The 19,305-nt window shown below is 43.5% G+C and overlaps 1 protein-coding gene across 1 annotated transcript in view; it reads right to left on the reverse strand.

Annotated features, from left to right (window-relative positions):
• Positions 1-404: 404 nt before the first annotated feature.
• The window catches only part of acvr2ba (activin A receptor type 2Ba), a 60,965-nt gene continuing 42,064 nt past the window's right edge, over positions 405-19,305 (reverse strand). Inside the window, exons 3-11 of the mRNA XM_060869175.1 lie at positions 12,123-12,229; positions 10,462-10,610; positions 9,876-10,019; positions 8,822-8,965; positions 8,310-8,458; positions 7,301-7,415; positions 6,360-6,498; positions 5,851-5,981; positions 405-1,483 (exon numbers count right to left, since the gene is read on the reverse strand). Of these exons, the coding sequence (XP_060725158.1) occupies positions 1,289-1,483; positions 5,851-5,981; positions 6,360-6,498; positions 7,301-7,415; positions 8,310-8,458; positions 8,822-8,965; positions 9,876-10,019; positions 10,462-10,610; positions 12,123-12,229 (1,273 nt within the window). The 3' untranslated portion in view covers positions 405-1,288. The remainder of the gene's footprint in view (positions 1,484-5,850; positions 5,982-6,359; positions 6,499-7,300; positions 7,416-8,309; positions 8,459-8,821; positions 8,966-9,875; positions 10,020-10,461; positions 10,611-12,122; positions 12,230-19,305) is intronic.

Genomic DNA, 19,305 nt, shown 5'->3' on the forward strand with positions numbered 1-19,305 from the left:
TTCACTCGCGCACGCACACCCCTTCACTCGCGCACGCACACCCCTTCACTCGCGCACGCACACCCCTTCACTCGCGCACGCACACCCCTTCACTCGCGCACGCACCCCCCTTCACTCGCGCACGCACCCCCCTTCACTCGCGCACGCACCCCCCTTCACTCGCGCACGCACCCCCCTTCACTCGCGCACGCACACCCCTTCACTCGCGCACACACACCCCTTCACTCGCGCACACACACCCCTTCACTCGCGCACACACACCCCTTCACACACAGAACATTTTAGTGTTAAATTTCATTAGGGGTAAAAACCGACCCATCAACATTTCTCCTTCTATTTTCTAGGGACAAATGGCAGTCGCCACACCCCCACCCCACCCCCATGCCCCATCCCTGACACCCCGACCAAAACTGTTTACCTGAGAAATAATTCTGTACCAAACAAAACACATTATCCAAATCCTTGCCTCGTCCACTATCTCTAAATGCAAAGCCAATATTCTCTAAGCTAAATTCTCATTTCCACACGATTAAAAATTCTGAACCGACCCCTCTTCACAGTCGCCAGCTTTGACAGCAAAAAAACAAATGAAGAAGAAGAAAAGAAAAAACAAACAAACAAAAAAAAACAATCCAGTTGTCTTCCACAATTGTTGTGTTCTAGAGACACCCGTTAGTTCCGTAAAAGACACGTTTTCCGTAAATTTGAATAGCACACAGTCAGAGAGGAAAAGTTCTTTAAAAAAAACTCGGAAATAAAAATTCCTTGAGGAAGGTTAATGTAACAGTCATAAATGTTCCTCACAGGTTTTGCAGCATTGTTGTTTTTCCAACATGGTGAACGGTTGCTTGATGTGTTGGTTAGTTTTGCCTTAGGCAATCCTGTCCAGAAGACAGAAACATTGGAATATAAAGAAAAACAAAAACAAACAAAACAAAACCCACTGAACTGAAACGGTTGAGGTACCTGCATCTTGTCAGCATTCATAAGTCGGCACCTGAATGCGCTTTGAGATGTCCTTATGCTGTTTTTTTTTCTTGTTTTTTTTTCTTTAACTTTTGTGTTTTCCTCTCTTGATAAAAATACAGTAGCGAAGTGTGCTGGTAGTATTGATCCGATCAGAATAATAATCATACTAATAATAATAATAATAATTAATTTAAAAAACGTCAGGATAAAATAGCAGCTGCATTCATTGTTGTCTGAGATCCGCTGAGTCTGGAAAGACGAAGGTTGTTTCTTTCGCTTCGGGTTTCGTTTTTGAGAGTTCCCCACCACCACCTCGTTCTCAGATGCTGGACTCTTTGGGTGATAAGTCCACGTTGGTGACGGAGGTGAGCACAGAGACGAGGCAGTCAGAGGCAGGGCCGTTACCAAGGCGCCGGATCTGAGAGAGACGTTCCTCTACGCAGCCTGCTGACAGACGAGCCTCAGCGTCATGGTCCCAGCATTCCTCTATCGTCTCACACAACTGCTCCAGACCCTGCATGCATAGACACACACTTTAACACTGACATCAAGCTCAACGAGAAACGTGTTATTCCACAATTTAACAAATATTTCTGAATGAAACTTTTTGATTTGCTTGCTCCGGGTTGTTGATCAGAGGATCAGGGTTCAAGCCCCAGCACTGCCAAGCTGCCACTGTTGGGTCCTTGATCAACACCCTTAACACTCTCTGCTCCAGGGGCCCTATATCATGGCTGACACTGCGCTCTGACCCCAACCTCCAAAGTTGTGGATACATGAAGAAAGAATTGCACTGTGCTGTAATGTATATATGACAAAATAAAGGCTTCTATTCTACTCCATGTAAAGTCTCTATCTACTCTATACGAGTCAAAACTTTTCACTTGTCCATACAGAAACCCTATATCTATGTAGACATCAGTCAGGCTTGGACTGTTTGCTTCCCTCTATGCTTCATGCTCATTAGAGGATAAGGGGGGAAAAGAAAAAACCTACCAAAGCAGAAGGGTTTTGTCCCAGGTATGAGTACTGAGGCAAAAGTTTGTGCCCTCCTCCCCGCAAACCTTTTACTTAAAACTGTTTACTTGATTTTTTTTTTTTTTTTTTTTTTTGGCTAAAAGATGGAAGAACAAAAGTTGATGCCCTTAAAAAAATAAAACATTGTAAACAAAACGTACAGAATGGTGAGCAAACGTCATACTCTGTAGAAGTCAAAAAAATAACTTGATATATATGAAATGATTAGTTCAGGAACCCCCTCCTTGAACCGCCACCTTATTGTGAGGGAGGGGTTTGCATGCCTGAATGATCCTAGGAGCTATGTTGTCTGGGGCTTTCTGTCCCTGGTAGGGTCTCCCAAGGCAAACAGGTCCTGGGTGATGGGCCAGACAAAGAGCGGTTCAATACCCCTTATGAAGAAAGATATAGCAAGGTCCGTGACGTCGCCCGGTATGGCGCAACCGGGGCCCCACCCTGGAGCCAGGCCCGGGGTTGGGGCTCGCATGCGAGCGCCTGGTGGCCGGGTCTTACCCCACAGGGCCCGGCCGGGCTCAGCCCGAAGGAGCGACGTGGGGCCGATCTCCTGTGGGCCCACCACCTGCAGGAGAAACCGTAAGGGGCTGGTGCAATGTGGATTGGGTGGCAGTCGAAGGCGGGAGCCTAGGCGACCCAATCCCTGGACACGGAATCTGGCTCTAGGGACATGGAATGTCACCTCGCTGGAGGGGAAGGAGCCTGAGCTGGTGCAGGAGGTTGAGAGATACCGACTAGATGTAGTTGGGCTCGGCTCCACGCACGGCTTGAGCTCTGGAACCCAACTCCTCGAGAGAGGCTGGGCTCTCTACTACTCTGGAGTTGCCTGCGGTGAGAGGCGGCGGGCTGGTGTGGGCTTGCTCATAGCCCCCAAACTCAGCAGCCATGTGTTGGAGTTTACCCCGGTGAACGAGAGGGTCGTTTCCCTGCGCCTTCGAATCGGGGATAGGTCTCACTGTTATTTGTGCTTACGGGCCAAATGGCAGTGTAGAGTACCTGACCTTCTTGGCGTCTCTGGGAGGGGTGCTGGAAAGTGCTCCGACTGGGGACTCAGTCGTTCTACTGGGGGACTTCAACGCCCACGTGGGCAGCGACAGTGACACCTGGAGGGGCGTGATTGGGAGGAACGGCCACCCCGTCCTGAACCCGAGTGGTGTTCTGTTATTGGACTTCTGTGCTAGTCACAGTTTGTCCATAACGAACACCATGTTCAAGCATAAGGGTGTCCATCAGTACACATGGCATCAGGACACCCTAGGTCAGAAGTCGATGATCGACTTTGTGGTTGTTTCATCTGACCTCCGGCCGTATGTCTTGGACACTCGGGTAAAGAGAGGGGCGGAGCTGTCAACTGATCACCACCTGGTGGTGAGTTGGATCCGATGGCCGGGGAGGAAGTTGGACAGACTTGGCAGACCCAAACGTACTGTGAGGGTCCGCTGGGAACGTTTGGCAACGAGTCTCCGGTCAGAGAGATCTTCAACTCCCACCTCCGGCAGAGCTTCAACCAGATCCCGAGGGAGGTTGGAGACATTGAGTCTGAGTGGACCATATTCTCCACCTCTATTGTCGACGCGGCCGCGCGGAGCTGAGGCCGTAAGGTCTCCGGTGCCTGTCGTGGCGGCAATCCCCGAACCCGGTGGTGGACCCCGGAAGTAAGGGATGCCGTCAAGCTGAAGAAGGAGTCCTATCGAGCCTGGTTGGCTCGGGGGACTCCGGAGGCAGCTGATAGGTACCGGAGGGCCAAGCGAGCCTCAGCCTGGGTGGTTGCAGAGGCAAAAACTCGGGTCTGGGAGGAGTTCAGTGAGGCCATGGAGAAGGACTATCGGTTGGCCTTGAAGAAATTCTGGCAAACCGTTCGGCGCCTCAGGAGGGGGAAGCAGTGCCCTGCTCACACTGTTTACAATGGGAGTGGGAATCTGCTGACTTCGACTGGGGACATTCTTGGACAGTGGAAGGAGTACTTCGAGGATCTCCTCAACCCACCGGCATGTCTTCCACTGAGGAAGCAGAGGCAGAGGGCTCAGTTGAGGACTCGTCGATCCCCCAAGCTGAGGTCACTGAGGTGGTTGAGAAGCTCCTCAATGGCAAGGCACCGGGGGTGGATGAGTACCTCAAGTCTCTGGATGTTGTGGGGCTGTCTTGGTTGACACGCCTCTGCAACATCGCGTGGCGGCTGGGGACAGTGCCTCTGGACTGGCAGACTGGGGTGGTGGTCCCTCTGTTTTAGAAGGTGGACCGGAGGGTGTGTTCCAACTACAGGAGGATCACACTCCTCATCCTCCCTGTAAAAGTCTATGCCAGGGTACTGGAGAGGAGAATTCGGCCGATAGTCGAACCTCGGATTCAGGAGGAACAATGAGGGTTTCGTCCCGGTCGTGGAACACTGGACCATCTCTATACCCTCACCAGGTTGCTGGAGGGTTCATGGGAGTTTACCCAACCAGTCCACATGTGCTTTGTGGATCTGGAGAAGGCATTCGACTGTGTCCCTCGTGGTGATCTGTGGGGGGTGCTCTGGGAGTATGGGGTCCGGGGCCCTCTGCTAAGGGCTGTCCGGTCTCTATATGACCGGAGCAGGAGTTTGGTTCGCATTGCCGGCAGTAAGTCAGACTTGTTCCCGGTGCATGTTGGACTCCGGCAGGGCTGCCCTTTGTCACCGGTCCTGTTCATTATCTATATGGATAGGATTTCTAGGCGCAGTCGGGGGCCGGATGGAGTCCAGTTTGGGGACCACGGGATTTCGTCTCTGCTTTTTGCAGATGGTGTTGTCCTGTTGGCTTCTTCAAATCAGGACCTTCAGCGTGCACTGGGACGGTTTGCAGCCGAGTGTGAAGCGTTGGTTGTCCATGGTTCTCAGCCGGAAAAGGGTGGCTTGCCCCCTTCAGGTTGGTGGAAAGCTCCTGCCTCAAGTGGAGGAGTTTAAGTATCTTGGGGTCTTGTTCACGAGTGAGGGAAGGATGGAGCGGGAGATCGACAGGCGGATCGGTGTATCTTCTGCAGTGATGCGGTCGATATACCGGTCTGTTGTGGTAAAGAAAGAGCTGAGCCGCAAGGCGAAGCTCTCTATTTACCAGTCGATCTACGTTCCTACCCTCACCTATGGTCACGAGCTTTGGGTCATGACCGAAAGAACAAGATCCCGGATACAGGCGGCCGAAATAAGTTTCCTCCGCAGGGTGGCTGGGCGTTCCCTTAGAGATAGGGTGAGGAGCTCGGTCACTCGGGAGGAGCTCAGAGTAGAGCCGCTGCTCCTCCACATCGAGAGGAGTCAGCTGAGGTGGCTCGGGCATCTGTTCCGGATGCCTCCTGGACGCCTCCCTGGAGAGGGGTTCCAGGCATGTCCAACCGGGAGGAGGCCCCGGGGAAGACCTAGGACACGCTGAAGGGACTATGTCTCTCAGCTGGCCTGGGAACGCCTCAGTATTCACCCAGAGGAGCTGGTGGAAGTGTCTGGGGAGAGGGAAGTCTGGGTGTCCCTGCTCAGACTGCTGCCCCCGCGACCCGGCCCCGGATAAGCGGTAGAAGATGGATGGATGGATGGATAGTTCAGGAACAGCTGAAGCAATGTCACTGACTGCTTATTTATCTCATTAACCAAAAAACAGAGAGGAAACCCATGCAGAAACCATGGGGAAATCCTCAGAGAGAGTAATCGGAGCTCAGGCTGGAACTGGGGACCCTGGAGTTGTGTAAAGCTGCCCAGCCTTATTTTAGTTATCACTGAATGGAGCACTGATAGTCTAGAGCAATGACAATCTACACAAACTTCAGCCAGCAGAAACATCTTATCTTTTTCGTTTATATGGAATGATCTGGATGACAGAAAACCTGCATAGACATGCTTACCGGATGTTTAAGCCAGCACTCCTTCAGCACGGGTCTCATCTTTTTGTGGACCACGACGTCCTGCAGGTCCTCCAGGGACGGGTGCTGTCCGATCTCCTCCTCAAAGGGCAGCATGTACTCATCTACTGGACCTGTACAGACAAACCACCACAAAACAGAAATAATAGTCAGTGCACCACAGCACACTTCAACAAACTAAGTTCATCAGCTTGGCCTTAGATTAGAACTTTACTGAGTGATGACAAGAGAGCTGAATTCATAGCACGCTGAAAAAAAGGACTAACCCTAAGAGTCAAATGATTAAAACTTTGAAATCGAGACAAACATAGACAGCATGCTTAATATGGTCAAATTTTTCACTTATATTAGCACTTTCTTAACTTTAATAGCCCCATTAATAGCAATATCAACACTGTTTCTCTGGAAACTCTTAAAGCATGCTTAATTTTCTCTCCAGTTCCACATTTGAATGGGAAGTTGATGGAATGATGGAGTCTGGGAGCGCTCACCATCGGCGGCTGCACAGCGGGACACCAGCTCCCAGAGCACGAGTCCCACGGCGTACATGTCTATCCTCAGAAACGCATCCCTCTGGAAGTTAATGGCTCCTTCCAGAACCTCAGGTGCCATGTACCTCCGTGTGCCAACCTAACAGCAGAGTCAACACGTGAAACCACACTCACGGAACTCTATTACAGCTGTAATCATATCCTGCTAGAAATCACTATGTTTTTATTAAACATTTAAACATCGGTTAACAAATTAAGCTACAGTCTAAGCCATGCTTTACAACTGCTATTAATGTTATGGAAGAGTTTCCGACGCTGTTCTGCTTTCTGAAGCATGTTCTATGCCCCTTTTCCACCGAGGCAGTTTGAGTGCTGGTTGAGAGCCAGAGCCTAATTTAGAACCAGTTCTTTCTTTTTCGACAGCCAAAGCACCGGCTCTGAACCAGGAAAAGTGGTTCTTAAGTAGCATCAAAACATTGCTGGTCTACACTTAAGAACCTCTTGTGTTAGGGGCTGTGGGCGGGGCTACCGTTAGCGCATTTGATAATGTACCTTAAGTATACTAATGTTTAATACACTTTTACTTTACCGCAATATGATACATTATCAGCACACATGATAGTAGGCTACACACTACATGCTAAGGCTAACTTTTTTCTGTGTTAATGATAAAATAATGTTATGTACTTTCTCAATTACAACCTCCATATATACAGATTACATGGAGCTGCACGTACACGTTGGATTCGCCACGTTTGGATACTAATGTAGGTTCACAAAGCCATGAGCATTAACATTGTGATGTTAAAACCGGTTCTTAGAAGGTTCGCCAGTGGAACCAACTTTGAACCAGCACCAGTGCTAGCTCTGAGCCAGCACCCGGTTCTTTTTGGTGGAAAAGGGGTACTAGTTTTCCTTTCTTCTCAGAAAAGCCTCCTTACCTGGCCATGAGTGTCTCCTGGAGCTTTTCCAGGCTCAAATCTCACTGCCAAGCCGAAGTCGCCGATGACGGCCGTCAGATCGTTCTTCAGCATCACATTTTTACTCTTGAAATCCCTGTAAGTTAACATGGGCATGAGTTACGTTTGTATGAGCAGAAACCAACACAAATTGTCTTTAGATGTAACTAAAAATATTGAATTTCTTAAAAGTTTTGGACATACTTTCACAGTTCAGCACTGAGATACTTGTAAATACATACTACAAAATATAAACAAAATTTGAAAGCCTTTTCTCTCCCACCTGGGAGACGGTTTGATTTGGACGCTGAACGATGGAGAACGGGACGTTACCTGGACCTGAATGAACATAGTTATTACTGGGAGCCTTAGGCTGATTAATTGAACTGCATATTTACTACTTTATTCTGTTTTATACATCTGTGTATCATGATTTACTCTACTACTATCTCTACTATTATTTCTGGCATCTCCTGGCAACTGTTTCACTCTCAACTGTGACAGTATGTTTGTTTTATTAAGACCCCTCTACAGATACTGGTGGTGTTCTTTCGGCTCTATAGTGGCGCCTGGTGAAGTGTGATATCCTCACACAGGCATTCAGTCAAATTGTTAGGTGCCATAATGACAAAGAAAAAGTTGAAGCCGTTAAAATGTCCACACTCTTTTGCATCACCGAAATCTGTCAATGAACCATCTACATTTTTACTTTTGAGGTTTTAACATGTTACATCTGTTCGTCTGGTTAAAATATGTGCAAAAGTAAAAAAAAAAAAAAAAAAAACACATGGAAAGCATGTTATGTTTTTTCTTCTTCTCAGCATTGAAGCTGAAAAAAAATCCAACTTTCACTGTGTGAAGCATTTTCCCAGCCGATCACAAAAATGACTGTGATCATATTCACAAACTCATGTTTTACATGCAGCTTGTACGTTTTATCAACAACAACTGATCCGGACATGACGTGACTCTTGCACCTCTTTTGTCTCACCTGTGAGCAATGGCAGGTTTGGGACCTTCTCCTTTATACCGTGGTACATCTTCATGAAGGTAGGCCAGGCCACAAGCCATAGTTTCAGCAATGTGACATAACTCATTCCAGCTTACAACGCTGCCCTTCAGAAAATCAGTCAGAGAACCCTGTAAACAGAGACACATCCGAGAACTCAGCACGTCAACTCGCAATGCGTTTACATCGACGCCACTGACGCGGCGACGCAACACTTAAACGACGGAGACACCTTTCTGAGGCACAGCTGACAAGACATAAATGTTGTGTTAATAGTTAAAAATTAATACAGACCTCTAAACCAAACTTTTACATTTCTCACTGTTTATCTATTTATTGTTCAAGCCAAAGCTTTTCAGAACACTAAAAAAATTGCCATCAAACGAAATAGTATTCCGTTTGTCCGAGGTATGAGAGTAAACTACAGTAAACCTTTACATGCTCTTAATGCTGCTATGTTTATGATAGTTGCCTTTATGGACTTGATCTCTGACCTTTTCGTGGAACTCGGTAATGAGCCAGAGCTCCATTTCCAGGCTGGTCCCTCGTTTCTCAGCAGCGATGTAACGCAGCAAGTTGTCGTGCTTCATCCCTGGTGTGATGAACATGTCTCGCTCGTTTTGCCACGACTGCTTATCCTGAAGGACATGAAGAAAGAAAGAAAGAAAGAAAGAAAGAAAAAAGAGTGACGTTGGCGCAGAGTAAGAAAAGTTCCTGTTACCAACATCGAATTAATTATTTTCACAATTAATAAAATCAAGATTAATATTAGACTTATATTTAAATGTGTGTTTTTATCCCTAATGAGAAAGCCTCAAGCAACGGTTGCAAAGAAACCTTTATATGGAAAAGGAAAAGAAACCTTGAGAGGAACCAGTTCCAAAATGTTTTTTTTTTTTTTTTTAACACCAGAGGATGTGATTATAAATGATTATAAACACCAGAGAGTGTTATTATGTATAATGTCCTTTCTACAGTCATAACTACTGGAATTCTATAGTGTTTCATGCCTGTTATGATTAAGGCAAAAATGCCATTTACATTTTTATACTGTAATTCTATGCAGTGAAACATACATGACAAGTTAGTGCTTGTTATAATCAGCCGTTCCCTCACCTGAGTTAACGCTCCCCATCCTAAAAACCTAAAATTGCAGCTTTACTTGACTGTACAATGTCTCTGTATCACTGGACACTGGAGACGTCTAACAGCGGTCCATGAAAGTCTCCTCATTTTTCGAAAACATTGAATACATTTTTCCACTGTTGCATAACAAGTCATTTGAAATCAATTTACATTCGAAATCTAAAATTTAAATGACGTCCAGGACCCACCGTAAGAGTCTGTGATTGAGCTGTTGCTATAGAAACAACAGAACAAGTGCCTTAATATATAGGCAGTGATTAACCTGGCAGCCTGTAGGATAATCATAGGTGCTGTTCTGTACAGATGATCATCACCTTCTGATCTGCTCAAAGGGTCGACCTTTGGAATAAATACACGTTAATGTTTCCTGCAGGACAACAGAAATTAAGCATGAGAACAAACCTGAATGGGGAAGATCTTCACAGCTACGTATTCGTTCACCATCTGGGCTTTCCACACACATCCAAAGCGCCCTCTAGCTTTAATCTCCAACAGCTGCAGGGGTTTCAGCCCTACCAGAGGAGACGGAGGAGCTGGACCCGGGTCCTGAGAGAAGACAATAAAACACTGAGCACAGTGCAACACATCTTATAACAAGGTGCTTTAAGTACAAGTTATAAAATAAATTATTTGTGATTAAAATATCACTGAAAATTATGACTTCAGCAGAAATCTGAAACTGGAGGGATGGCAAAACAACCACTAGATGGCGCCAGTCATTACAAAAACTACAGAAAGCATTTGTGTACCTGGACTATAAATTAGGACAGGAAAAAAGCACAGAGGGAAAAAATAAGAAAGAAAAAAAAGCAGAGACAATTACGAATAATAAGTATACAATAGAATGTTACAAGAATACAGTCATATGTGGAAAGCATCAAAGATGAATAAACACAGAGAAAGAGATATTTCTATTGTGAGGTAAACAATACGTTGATGTTAAAGGTTTGGAGTATTGATAGAAAAGAGATAGGAAGTGGGGTGTAACCTCATTGATGTCGACGTGGCCGTAGGGTGGCTTGCGGTGGCGGTACATCCAGAAGGCCAGCAGCAGAGCCATGGAGAGCATTGTGACTGGCAGCAGGGAATACACCAATACGTTCAACAGAGAGAGCTCAGCAGGAGGGGGCTCGATCACTGAGACAAGCAAGAAACACACAAGAACAGTATTACAGGGCTGTGTGTGTGTGTGTGTGTGTGTGTGTGTGTGTGTGTGTGTGTGTGTGTGTGTGTGTGTGTGTGTGTGTGAGTGTGTGAGTGTGTGAGTGTGAGAGAGAGAGAGAGAGAGAGAGAGAGAGAGAGAAACAGAGACCAAATGAAAAAGCAAGAAAATGGGGGGTACAGTAAGAGGGACAGACAACAGAGTGAGTAACAGGGCAAGAGGGAGAGAGACAGACAGAGAGCAGAAGAAGAAACAGGGTGTGTGTGTGTGTGTGTGTGTGTGTGTGTGTGTGTGTGTGTGTGAGAGAGAGAGAGAGAGAGAGAGAGACTGAGAAAGAGAGAGAGAGAGCGTGGAAAGAGAGAGAGAGAGAGAGACAGAGAAAGAGCGAGAGAGACAGACAGAGAGAGAGAGAGAGCGAGAGGGAGAGAGAGAGAGAGAGAGAGAGAGCGAGAGAGACAGACAGAGAGAGAGAGAGCGAGAGAGAGCAAGAGAGAGCGAGAGAGAGCAAGAGAGAGTGAGAGAGCGAGAGAGAGAGAGCGTGAGAGTGAGAGTAAGAGAGAGAGAGAGAAAGAGAGTGAGAGAGAGCGAGCGAGAGAGAGAAGAAATTCTACAGATACTGCCACAGAGGCAGTAGCATGTTGTCAGGAGGCTGATAAATCAGACTTCTCCTTGTTAAACTGCCATGGACATTGTTGTCTCTAAATACTCTTGAGAGTCTGTAGCATGGCAACCAAACGGGGATCAAAGCATGATATGGATTTATCTCCATCCCCTATAACATGGGAACAAGCCAGTTCTTGTGTGGAACATAACGCCTCGCCATTCACAGAGTTTATAATCTAAAGCTGTTTAAATCTGAGCAGAACGGTTACAATGCGATACACAAGCAAACGGGTCACAGGTGAAAAATCAATACAGAGATTTGAAGCCAAGCTAAAAGCAAGTGACCTTTTAGTACCTTGTTAGTTATGTCCTTGGAAATATTAAGCATGATGCATCAATATGAGTCACTTAAAGGACAAAATTCTTCATTCTCCATAATTTTCCATCAAAATGCGCTGACTCTGGTGTGTCAAATGTTAATAATATCTAACCGACTAATAAGGTCATGTCACGACTCAACTCCCCCTCGGTCCGCTGCGGTTATCCTCAAGAACACCATGTTGAGCTACTTCACTCCAAAATGCTTTGTGTTACAGGGAAAAAAATGCTTACACGCACGCTGTACTTCCGACTTGGTCTTGTAAAGTCTGAGAAATGAAGCGATTACATTTTTTTTGTATTTATTTTTTTGCGGCGACTGTGACCGAGCGCACTGCTGGGATATATTCACTTCCTGCTTCCGCTGATTTAACGGGCTCATATTCAATCAAGCGTGTCGTAATAAGTACCGAATAAACACAAGGGATCTAATGAGGTGTGTGCGCTGTTAAAAATAAACAACAGAGCTGTGCAGCATTTCCCAGCATGGTTCGGAGTTTGCTCACCTGGTCCGCCCACTTCGGGTAGGTGTGTGAACCTCTCGTTGCAGAAGCTGCCCTCGCAGCAGCAGAAGAACACTTGCGGGTTCTCCTCCGTGGCCACGCACTCTTGCCTGGGGTTGAGAAAGACAGCAGAAACTAGTTACTATATCATTCTCCTGAATCAGAAAAACGATGTGGTGAAAAGTTCGAATTTGGAGAATTTGTGCTACTGTTAACAGCAAGAAAGTAAAAAAAAAACAAAACAAAAAACACAAAACAGCATCATAACTAATCCACAGCGTTTTCATGTGTGACTGACATGAAAACAACGTGCAAACCAATTAGAATAGCACATTTGCAGAATTAGAAATTTTCAATCTCATTCAAATTCTCAGTGGTTGACAACTTGAACTACTGATCAGAAGGTCATGTGTTTGAATCCCAGCACCGCCAATCCTTTAGTGCAACCTGGGTGCTTGAGCAAGGCCCTTAACCCTCAACTGCTCATGCAGAAGTAAGCTGCATCTGCCAAATACCTTAAATATAAAATCGCAGATGAAGGTTCAAATCTGGTGTAAAAAAAATTCAAATCATCTCAGAGACAGTAAATAAATTTGAAACAACTCTTAAAAAGAGTCAAAGTCAGATATTCCACTAGGGGGAGAAACAAGTAAGACTGCTGATTTACTGAATAGTAAATAGACTGATTGATATTGTAGAACCGTACTTTTGCTTGCACGATACTGCTTTTATACGGCATACTGCTTTTTTCCTTACACAGGCAATTAATATTGAGTAAGCGATATTTCTCAATGCGCTCAAATATTGTTCATTTACGCTCCGCTAAAGCAAATAGCTCTTGATTCACGTTCGATTTGTTGCGCTCCTGCTAGCTTGCTCACCGGTTACATTCCTGAAAAGTTTATGGCGTGCCGTGTTTTCTATTGATGCCGCAGACACCACTGTAGTAACCATGGACACAGAAGAGTGGAGTGATTGTCCTGGAACGCAGCTTGACTAATCAAATTAGTGGACTTAGTGTTGTATAAAGAAACATATCCAAGAAGAGTCAATGTGTAATCAGTTCAGTAAACTGATTTATCTTGAGCTTCTACTCCAGCTCCCAGCATCCTCTTGCTCCACAGAGCACAGTAAAACAGTGCCATCTAACCAGGAGATGGAGAGATCTAGCACTGGTGTGATGGTTCTGCTGATGAGGCACAACCTGACTAATGCTCAGTCAGCACTCGGGCCGTTATTCAGTAAAACAAGCTCAACAAGAAGAGTGATCACTCCTCAGAGGGCTGAGCCAGTGCCACAGGGAAATGCTGAGCAACATCAAATCTGCAAACCCACTGACCTGACAATCTCCTAGTGATAAAAACACTCCTATTGCTGGGCAATATGATTATGAGCTGGCAATATGATTATGAGCTAGCACCACACGGTATGAAATGATAACGATATTGCAATAAACTACAGTATGACATCTTTCTGAGAGTATCCGCACTGCTTATAAACTGCCCTCTCTCTCTCTGATGGGGCCTGACACAAATCCATCCATGAGATGATTATTTTTCTATGGAACATCCAGGTGTTTATTTTTATTTACATAACAGCAATCTGCCAACGAATACACATTCTGATATATTTAATAAGGATACGTTTGTTCTATTCACGTTTTATGTTTTTGGACTTCTGGAAAATTCCTTAAACAGCTATAAACTGTTATTCCATCAATAGTGTGGAGTCGAGTCCAGTCGAGTCGAGCAAGCAAGCAAGCTGGATGGATGGATGGATGGATGGAGGGAAAGTAGGAAGGGAGGGAGAGAATGATGTAGGAAAGGAAGGAAGGAAGGAAGGAAGGATTTAGGGAAGGAAAGATGTAAGGATGTAGGGAAGGAAGGATTTATGGAAGGAAGGAAGGAAGGATTTATGGAAGGAAGGAAGGAAGGAAGGAAGGAAGGAAGGAAGGAAGGAAGGAAGGAAGGAAGGAAGGAAGGAAGGAAGGAAGGAAGGAAGGAAGGAAGGAAGGAAGGAAGGAAGGAAGGAAGGAAGGAAGGAAGGAAGGAAGGAAGAAAGAAAGAAAGAAAGATGGAAGGATGTATGGAAGGAAGGAGGGAAGGACGGAGGGAAGGAAGGAAGGAAGAAAGGAAGAAAGGAAGGAACGATTTATGGATGGAAGGATGTATGGAAGAAAGGAGGAAAGGACAGACAGACAGACAGATTGAAAAGAAAAAAAGCAGCTTGCTACGCTATCTCTGACTGTTACAGAACACTGGAGACTCTTTCCCTCAGAACCAACACCTAAATACTAACACTGTATAAACACCTTTTTATTATGACCCTTAGGTGCTGTTCTGTGGAGCATCAGCCATACATCAGCCAGGTCCCTTTGAGTTTGCTGTTACTATAGAAACGATTAGATATTTGAAAGGGCACATAATTATAAACCTGTAATGTTGCTCTGCAGCCACAGTGTCACTGCTGAATCAATGCCTTTTGACAAATCAGAGTTAAGAAGCACTAGGAAATGAAGTGTTAATCAATTTAAACCTCTCACATTGTTAACCTCCTGTAGCAGCTAACAATACACGTTTCCTGAGGGAGCGACAGACGCGACGTATCGTACAAGCGCATGCACGCATACACAAAGACATAATTACATACACACAAAAGTGCCTTTTTCCGTTCGCTTCATCAGATATGTTCACTGGATTCTTTTGCTATCCTCTAAGGGTTAACCAGCAAAAATAACACAACCACGCTGCACACGCATTGTGAAAATCTCATTTACTGCATCTTAATGCATAGAAACTACAGTTTCAGCAGAACAGCAAGTGAAGATAAACTAGATTTAAGTATCAGCCAAATGTTTCAAACAAAACAGAACTCACTAAGAGTGAAACAATATGACATGATTCAAGACTATGAACAAAAGTTTAGTACTGTAAAAAAAAAAAAAGAAAAAAAAAGTACTTAAAAATCATGAAAAATATCAATCAAATAAACAAACACAAATAAATTTGATTGAATAAATATTCTGACCTGGAGACTGACTGGAGCTCCATTTCTGCTACAAAGCTCTTTATGTTGAAGTCGACTAAACTGGTTGATTTTCGTTGCCTTTGTTGGTGTTTTTACATGGTTGCGTGAGCGTATAACACAAACGCCTGGCAGCTGCTGCAATCTAACTTAATAAGTACAGATCTTGAAAACCCAAAAAAAAAGTCACAGGTTTACTATTAACAAATGATGCTGATTAGGCTTGTGTGATATAACAGCCTTATGATCCCCTACATTTCCCTGATATCCAGTGATGTTTACTGCTGATTATATTATATTATACTGCTCGACACGTTACAGTTACGAATTGTGTATAGAATCTCAAATTATACTTGTGCAGATCTGTGCAGGTCTATGAACGACGAACAGATTCGAGTTTCCCGAGTCAATAACTCCTGAGCTAAACACTGTTACTACACAAATAACACCTCTTTTCTATCGTTGTAATGTAGTGAGGCAGCTACAACCGCGTTTTGTGTAGTAACAGCGTTTAGCTAAGGAGTTATTGACTCGGGAAACTCCAATCTGTGAATATGCGGCCAACTTTACTTAAGACGCCGAGGCACTTTTTTCCTTCTCGATAGGTGAATAACGTTGGTCTTGCTTTGTTTCACAGAACTAATATATGCCGTCCTTTGCATGATTATGCTTGTGTGTCATATTTGTTTGTTTGTTTATCTGCAATCGTATTGTTCTTCCCTTCAGCTATGATAAAGACACATTTCTTTCCATTAGCTGCCTGGGTTACGCATGTATGTGTGGGGCAGAGGGTGGGACAATACAGGGGTGGGACCCATTTGGGTTAGGGACGTGTTTGTTTTGGTGATTTCAAATGTCAACATTGGCTTTCAAACATCGGAGACCCTGCCTTTAAGCTCCTTGTCTGTTATTTTCTGTCAAGGTAAATGCAGAATAAACTGAGTGTAATAATGTGAAATAAAATCGTTCAGTATATGTTTAACTTAGCTAAGATTAGACACATGCACTGAAAAATGTCTGCTAAAAATGGTCAAAATGGCTGTTTTGCCTGAAAGAGAAAGATTTTGACCCAAGAATATTAAAAAGGCCTGCAACTTTTCCTGACTTCCGACTGATATTATTATACTCCTTTGCCTTTTCTCCTTAGCAGGAACAGTGAAAAAGCTCATTGTGTTGTCTCTCAGTCGATTGAGGACTATTAAATCCTTTACCGCAGTATTTTAAACTGGAAAATCACGATTGTGGAAAAATCAATCTACGTCCCTCGGGCCTAATGATCTTTTTTTTTTTTTTTTAAACAATATCCTACTTTTCCAGCATTAACAACAATCCACAGATCAGTGTTGATGCTACAAGTGAAACAGCTGATGTTCAGTGAATAGATCTGGGGTCAATAGACATGTCGTGAGTACAGGTAGTTTCCACAGTGTAATCCTGCACAACATCTCCACACCCAGCCTCATGCTCTGGCAGATGAAATGACCTGGGATCACTGAAGTAACCTGTTTCTTTTTATTTATTTTTTAAACAGCACTTTGTGTGACTGCTTCACTCACTGCTGTAATACAATTGTGAGGAAAGTGTTTTGCCAATACTCCCATGGTGAGCAGCTAAACACACAGTATTCAGAGCTATGATTAAATGTTTCCTCTTAAACAGGGCTACTTTCTATTCCACAGCATTTTCATACAATAATTTTGCAGATGCAAGCTCACAATGGACTTCAATTTAATGAACCACCGGCATCCTTATACTGTATATGAAATGTGCGTCGAGGGAAAAGCAGCATCCTTCTTCCTCCCAAGACACGAAGGACAAGTTCATAGTCGCTTTAAATCTTGTACTTCCTGTGTTTTCATAAGCTATTGTTGGTATGACGCTATATCCCTAAAGTCAAAAAATGGAAAGATTTTTATTAATGAGCTAGATCTAACATGGTACAGTTTCCATAGTAACAACCTTCACAGCGACTGATGGTGGATGATGCACCAAAAAAAGAAAAGAAAATATATATATATAAATATAAACAATATAATATATATAAAATAAACAATGATTTGCTGAAGTTGGACACGAAAGGAGGGCATGGGAGCCTTTATTATTGCCATTTATACATTAAAGCACAGCGAACTTCTTTTCTTCGCGTATCCCAACTAAGATGGTTGGTGTCAGAGCACAAGGGCTGCTATGATACAGTGAGGGTTAAGGGCCTTGCTTAAGGGCCCAACAGTGGCAGCTTGGCAGTTCTGGGTCTTTTACTCCAGTCCTTCATTCAACAACCCATTACGCCTTAACCACTTGAGCCACCAGTGTCAATGCTCTGTTAGTTTTCTGACATTCTAAAGTCTTTAGATGCCACAAAATGATCAGTAACGTGACCAAATTCGGTATTAACTGATTTTTTTAATGAAACAAAAAAGTTATATAAAAACAGGGAGTGACTGTTATAAGTGATACCAGGAACTGACTTGTTCCACAAAAGTTCCGCAACATTATCAGTAACTCAATATTGTACACATGGTTACAAATTTACAGTTACAAAGTGTTGTGTTTTTTTACTTAATAAAAAGATATAATTGTTGTCAAATCGCTGTTGAATCTACACTTAGCTGCTGTTGATTACTTTCTAAAGACAGGATGTCACAAAATGGTTTATTCCTTATATAATACCTAGTGAGTCTAAAAAATAATATTCTTGGTCAAAAAAAGAAATTCAGAAAAGCAGAATCGCAAAAACAAAGCCAGTTCTTTTAAATCGTTGGTTAAACTGATGCACATTAGTCTAGAAGCCCAACAGAAACACGCATGGATATGAAACTTTAACATCAACTAATTCTGGAAAATGCTAATACACCCACTACAGATGGCTGCCCAGATTTTAAATTACAACGACAAGGCTTTTCTTCTGCTCTAGGCAATTAAAATTAGCCTAATTGCAGAGGCGATCTAGCAACCCGCGTGACACTGAACAAGGCACTTAGCGCTGTCTGAATGAGCAAGAAGCAAACACCATATGTTTTCAGTCAAAAAAGTTTTTTACAATTCTTTTTCCATCGGACAAAACCTTAACATGTCTTTTCTTTTATCGTTTTCAGGTCAAGACGGTTTTTACAAATTAAGAAAAACTCCGACAGGATGGATGAATTTGACTGGACTGGCAACCTTGATAAAAAAAAAAAGGCTAGACAATCCGATACTAAAATATTGATATAGTAATACATATATTTTTGAAATACTCTGAATTAACATTTTACATTTTACAAATTTTTTAAAAAATTACAGAATCTCTTTACGCTGCTATTGAATGAAGTTGTTTTTCTACTCTTGATATTCTTAATAAAGTCTGACTGAACACATGATACGTTTACTTAACATTCAACACTGCTGCTTTGTTTTTTTATGTATGTCGCGATGTATTGTTATTTAAAAAAAAAAAAAAAAAAAAAAACACTTCATAAATCTTGTGAAACCTTTTAGTTGATATGTAAAGTGAGATATAATTGAGGTATGAGGTATATGGCGCCACAGCCTGACCGCTATGAATTATTCAACTGTAATTCAACATATTTCTGAAAGTGCCGGCACACAGGTAGTCATGAAATTAGGTCAGGAGTGAGCACAGGGTGTAAAAATTAATTCAGGACAAAAAGAAATACGTGACTTTAAATAACGCTGGGCCGTGCAGACTATTCAGACACAAGGAAGAGATCTACGCACTAAATAAGCAGACGTGTTGGCGAATCTTTTGAGTGTACGCTTACGAGACGCCTGTCACACAGCCTCTAAACATACCGTAGGCTGATGTGACTCATAGGCTCACGATTGCTTTTTAAACATTTACAAGTTTCAAGTTAAAACAGAAGTGTTGTGTTCATCTCATTTCTACCACAAACGTGACACTCTCTAATGTATAAACAGAGTTACACTGTTAATGTCATGTTCCAGTTTTCTCCAGACGCAGTGCACACTTTTAAATATGCTCCAGTATTACGGGAAAAAACAGGGTTACTTACTTTTTATAGAGCGATCTCAAATCTCAGAATCTGATGCTGTATCTATTTATACTTCCCTTACTACTTTCCTAGAAACGCAGAACAATCAGGTTTGTTGTAAACTAAAGTAATTCATTACATTTTTAAAGGAAATGAAATAATGGAATAAA

Source organism: Tachysurus vachellii, chromosome 5 (genome assembly GCF_030014155.1).
Source record: "Tachysurus vachellii isolate PV-2020 chromosome 5, HZAU_Pvac_v1, whole genome shotgun sequence".
In the NCBI taxonomy this organism is placed as follows: Eukaryota; Metazoa; Chordata; class Actinopteri; order Siluriformes; family Bagridae; genus Tachysurus; species Tachysurus vachellii.